The sequence below is a fragment of the Barbus barbus genome (genome assembly GCF_936440315.1).
Source record: "Barbus barbus genome assembly, chromosome: 29".
Lineage (NCBI taxonomy): Eukaryota > Metazoa > Chordata > Actinopteri > Cypriniformes > Cyprinidae > Barbus > Barbus barbus.
This window is the reverse complement of record NC_136757.1, coordinates 24,397,352-24,403,351: the sequence shown is the minus strand read 5'-3', so window position 1 is coordinate 24,403,351 and position 6,000 is coordinate 24,397,352. Positions and strand designations below refer to the sequence as shown.

General features: G+C 37.5%; 1 protein-coding gene across 1 annotated transcript in view; it reads left to right on the top strand.

Moving 5' to 3' along the window:
• The first annotated feature begins 1,510 nt into the window (after positions 1-1,510).
• The window catches only part of LOC306848988 (tight junction protein 2-like), a 64,738-nt gene continuing 60,248 nt past the window's right edge, over positions 1,511-6,000 (top strand). Inside the window, exon 1 of the mRNA XM_079383791.1 lies at positions 1,511-1,761. Coding sequence (XP_079239917.1) covers positions 1,708-1,761 — 54 coding nt within the window. The 5' untranslated portion in view covers positions 1,511-1,707. The remainder of the gene's footprint in view (positions 1,762-6,000) is intronic.

The following is a 6,000-nucleotide window of genomic DNA, read 5'->3' as shown; positions in this document are numbered from 1 at the left end:
TTGAGTTCTGCTATTAGCTTTTGAGTTCACATCACAAATATATATTGAGTTGAACTTTTTTACATTTTTGAGTTAAATGAACTAATTTCATTTAATGAAAATCACTGTTAGGTTTTACAGTGCATGTTTGACCACACATTATGACATAAAAGATTAATGCTAATGCATGTGAAACTTGATATACTTCAAACAACACACATTATGACATCTCTCACACAGATACATAGACGCTGCTCTGATCCATAATGCTGTTGCCCGACACACACTGGAGCACCACCCGTCTCCATAAGAGAGGATGCTGGGAGATGACAAAAGACTTCTGTGACAGAGTTCATGTATGAGTAAACAAGCTCACTGGGTGTTTCTGTTGATAGTACACAGCTCTGATTGGGACATTGAGGTCGTAATTGTATCTCGGGCAGGGTGTTGCTCATATACTGCACATAAAAGTTTCTTTACACTCAGACTATTATTATTATACCAGAAGCTTCTGCATGTTCCAGAGTGTCCTTATGTAATTTAGATGTTTTAAATTTAGATCCTCATGAAAATATCTCATGAAAAGACTTGTTGTAGTGCTTTGGCTTTGGAGTCTGGCTTTGAGAGGCTCTGAGTGTTGACACTTTGTCATTTGGTCCCTCGTGTTTCAGTGAGGACTTTAGATAGACCATGCACATTTATAATGTTCCTTAATTTAGTTTTGGAAATATTAGTTGTTTTCTTGTTTGTTTTATAGAGCACGTTGATGTTGATTTTAAGAAAGTCAAAAAAGAAAGACGTGTATGCTTACAACTTCTTATATAGTTGGCAGAGCATGGCATAAGGTGCATACTTATGTGTACACTACTTCTGAAAGATTAACAGTGCTTATATAGATGGAATTTAGTTATGGGACATTTTTTATTTATTTATAACCTTACAAGCATTTTCCCTTGGCAATTTGTCTTGCTCCAGATTTGTGTGTGCGCCTGACGATTTATAATTTTTATTAGTATTTTAATGACTATCATCAATATCTGACTTGTTTTAAAATACATACTGTAACGTTATCTGCAATAAACACCTATCATGACTCTTAACTCTTAAATCCCCATTAAACTTTATTTTCTGTAATAAACCATGTTTATATTAAACATGACATACTTTCTTATACCATTAACACAGAGTAAAGCTGGTCTTTCGTGATATGTAAAGTTGTTAGCTACCCTTGACAGCAAACATGGTTTAGTGTGTTATCTGCAACTCTCTGAGGGAACAGTTAAATCAATGTTTGCTCGCTGGGCGCAACCATTCGAAAAGCGGGGGAGGATGATTATTTAACAAACGCGTACATTAAAGATTGTATTAAGCCAACAGACGAAACTGAATTGTTTTTTAAACTGTATATGCATATCGTTTATATTACATACGCATTTTTTAATTACAACGCGGGGCTTATTCATAAGCTGCGTGCAGACACATAACACACCCCTTTTCCGTTGTTGGTAGAGTCGTGAAGTAGGTTGGCTTGGGAGTCGCTCGCAGCAAAAATGTTTCCCAGGGTCTGCCTTTGCGCACTCAGTCGCTGATCGCTCCACCAAGAACGATTTCACAAGGATCTCTTGCTCAAAACCATGCTGAATCCAAGAGATTGACGACAGCGACAGATTAGAACAAAAATCGCCATTATTCCAGCGCTGAAGTACTTTTTTGAACAGAGAAACCAGGATGCCCGTGAAAGGTGGAGGAAGAGTTTCTTATCCGAATAAAAGCGACAATGTTGTAAGTATCGCTGCTGAGGGAATGTCATGTACAGTTTTTCCGGAATAGTTTTATGTTTATTTGGGAAAATAAATCCTATGCGTTAGAATATAAGACATTTTGTTCCGACATAGTGTATATTGATTTAGTTTATGATAATAAGGTTGCTTCACCTGTTGAGTTTTCCTCAGTGCGGACGCTACTGTATCAACTCTCCTGTCAACTTTAATTTACTTTTAGGGCCGATTATATATATTTCTAATGGTCAGAATTTATCTTTAGCTCTGTTTCCTTGTCATTTAGAGACGCCCACGTCTAAATACCATTTTATAGAAACAAAACGGGGTTTGTTGTGCTTTCACTTTGGAAGTTGCTGACATGTTTGGCCTGAAAAGTCAGAATTGAAGTTTGACATTTTGTCGTTTGGTCTCTTGTTTTCCATTGAAGACTTCAGATAGATATAAACCAGAAACACTACAGGCACAGGTGTTGTGTTTAAATCATTTCACTAATTCCAGCTTTTGAATATATTGGTTAATTTAAATTATGTTTCAAACAGCACAAGTTTGTACTGAGCATATGCTATAAAATCTAAATGAATATATTGTAAAATAAAGTTGTAAAGTAGTAGTACATTAATTTTTAATATTTAGTTTTGGACCGTATGAGTCAAAAGTTGTTCTTTATTATTATCCACATTTATATTACAGTAAAGTTGAAGTTATGAAATAACACACAAGGAAGTAAAGGAATTATATAGTGACCACAAAATGTTAAATAAATGAAATGGAAATTATCTTAATTTCTTCAGTCGACTCGTCATCCTAGGATGCTTTTTAAACAGTATTGACGGAGTTTGCAAGCATGCTAGGCACTTGTTTATATTTCAATATTTTTTTGCATTTGCAAAATTAACACAAAAAAAATTCTACATGGAAAAAAGGCATGATCTGGATGAGTAGCTGTTCCTAAGTACATAAAATAGTCTACAGCAAAATCAATATGGTTATAAAATAATAATTTAGATATGAAATGAACACACAAGGTATAATAAAATCCTTTTATACTGTCAGCAAAATTAACACAAGCATATGGCCTCTGTTATCTAGTCAAAAAAAAAGATTTCTTGTGAGATTTATATTTGTCTAGAAAACTAATTCTTTCAAATATTTACATAAAAGAAATATTATCAGGATAAACTTAAAATCATTCAGTGGAGTCTGTCCAAAAGTTTGACTGGCAGTGAACTTTCCTATAACTCAATCTTTGCATCAGCTCTAGTATTTATGATTTCAAATCAGCTCAACTACTGTTGCATTAGGAAATAACTTCTTTAAACTGTTAGTGATGCAGAAACTATTCCTGGATCTCTCTGTGAGTGCTGGGACCGGGTCACCTTGACTCTGGTTGAGTGAAACTATGGCTGTGTCTCATTACCTATAGTGAGCTGCCTGCATAGAATACATTTAGGGGCGTTCTGAACCAGTGGCGGCTGCTGGTCTTTCAAAGAGGGGAAGCTCATTTTCGGCCTACATCATAAAAATTGTCCATTTATTTATACGTAAATTCTGCCATCGTGTGCAGTTTGCTAGCTGGCTAGTTCACCGCCTGGCCTACTGTATGAATGAATGAATGAACAAACGATCTAAAAAAACATTAAACTCGACGGAGGAAATGTGGGAATTAGGTTAAACTGAAACAAGGAATGTGGTGTATAATTGTGTGAAACGTATAATGAAAATTGGCCAGCAATTTCGCCAAGCAAATATCAAGAAATAGGTTGCAGCAGTTTGTCTTTTGACTACACTTGCAAAGTCCACTATGGGACTGAGCTCGAATCAGTGTTGCCAACTTCTTTCGATGGAAAGTAGCTAAAGCCAGTTTGAAAAGTCGCTAAATGTTGCCAGATGACGTCATGCGCTAATTAGCATATTAATTACGTCATCGCGTCATATTGCCTTTTACATTTGTTTGTCTCTCTGTGCTCATACTGTATTTTAATGCAGCCAAATTCTCAATAAAATTGTTCCCCTTTATATATTTTACTGTTTATGTTGTCAGTCAACGGGATAAATATGAAATAGTGACTGAAACGCAGCCCTTTAAGAATACATAACCATCTCCCTCCCAAGAAGTTAGTCTGCACAAAAATCCTAATTTATAATCGAGCCGTCGTCTGATGAAATCAAATAATACACACAAGATAAGACAAGACAATTCCTGTGCTGTGATTTCGGCTATATTTGCATGTAAAATTAGAGAAGCAACATAATATCTATTTGAACTGAACGCGCTCCTCTCAGCCGCTCACTGAACAGAGAAAGAGGTGCGTGCGCGCTGACCTCGCGCCGTTGCGGCAGTACCAGCGATCACAGAGACTCGCTAAGGTTTGTCAAAGAAGTCGCTAGATTTGTCGCTAGTCACTTTTGGGGAAAAAGGTCGCTAGAGTGGTCTGAAAAGTCACTAGGGTGGTCTGAAAAGTCGCTAAATTGGCAACACTGGCTCGAATGGCTTCAGCATCAGCGACTTCTTATAGGACACAATCGCTGTCAATCAAAAGGAGATGCAGTCTTTCGACAAACCCTCCAATCATCACGCAGAAGCCCGGAGTCCAGCCCCGCCCACTCCTCCATTCACCCCCAGAGAGAGATTGAGGTCTCTGCAGAGTAAAAGAGGGCGTTTCTGAATTTGTGGGTGTTTTCAAACTGCTGGGAGTTTCTCAATCATACAAACAAAATGATCCCCCTTACCTAACCCCACCCCTAAACCTACCATCACTATGACGTCAGCCAATCAGGACACATGGTCTAAAAACGCCCCGATCTGGTAACTCCCATTACTTTGCTGCAGAGACCTATACTTGCCCAGAGACGCTGAGCGTCCGGGGGCGGGACATAATCGCAGCATTTATCCAATGAGCGTCTAGTTTTGAAGCACTGAAAAAAACTGTTCAAAGCAGCTCCATAGAAGTCAATGGACGCTGGGCTTCAACAGGCAAATACACTGATGCTACGGGAATATATGAGAAGGAAATCGAGTCACCTGCTATATGTAGCTGATTCTGAACGAACTCGTCTTCGAGATGAACGTGTTCTAACGCATTTTTAATCAATAAAATGTTAACACAATAGTACATGTTTGACCATTAATTTTTTGACATTATAGGGGAAGCTGAGCTTCCCTTGCAGTCTTAAAGAAATCGCCACTGTTCTGAACCAGCCGAGCTGATGTTACCCAAAAATGCAGTCTAGGGATTTTATAACTCAACCTATGTTGCCTCTTGTTGCCTCATCCGAATGGACGGCTGATGTTGTCGCCTCAGTGTGGAGGTGTTGTGTTCACCCCAGTGGCCTCCTCATTTGGCTTGGTATTTTCTGTCTGGTTTGGCCCAGCGGGAGAGCAGCTTGGGCTGCAGATTATCAGACCTCATTATTCAGGAGAGAAGAGGCCTGATTCTGATGTTAGGATGAGAAGAGCTGTTATAATCACACCCAGACTTATAGCTTCTCAAGAGCCAATCTTCTTATACTCACACTCACAAAACTGATTTAAAGTCTTTACTACTTCTGTGAGCAATAATCAGTGCATTCAAGTTAACTTAATGAAAGTTTGAGGACTTGTTTGTGTGTAGAATATGCACAAATGCAATTATGCATTCTAAAAATTCCCAGCGGAATACAAAAGGTGAATTTTTAATTAATCTTCACAAAACTGTTTTCCATAATCTGACCATTTATAATGACCTTTCAAGCTCCAAAAGGACTAAAATAAATAACTTTGTGACTTGTGTGCTATGTTCCAAGTCTTGTGAATGTTTGTGTAAGGAACAGACCATTCATTGGGAATCTCATTTGTCATTCTGCACATTTGAACTGAGGTGACTCATCCACCTCATTTGCATCTATGTTCAGATTAAAAAGAGACATCATATTGACACCATTGATTCTAAATGGTGATTGTTTTTTTCAGTTGTTGTAGCTGAACGTGACTTGCCAAATGAGATTTGAGAGTTGCTGTAGGGAAATCATTTCTGCATGTTTGTCAAATGACTTCTAAATACTCTCAATATAGTGCATGAGTCATTTTAACCACTTTCATCTTTTTTTTTTTATAGTGTTTTTGATTATTTTTAAAACTAAATAGCTATGGTAACCGTGAACACTATTATTCCTGGAAATGAAAAAAAATGAGAAAAACTGATGACTGAATATTTACTGTTGGGTGAAATAACAGTTTAGATACGATCTTACTTTGAGGGCT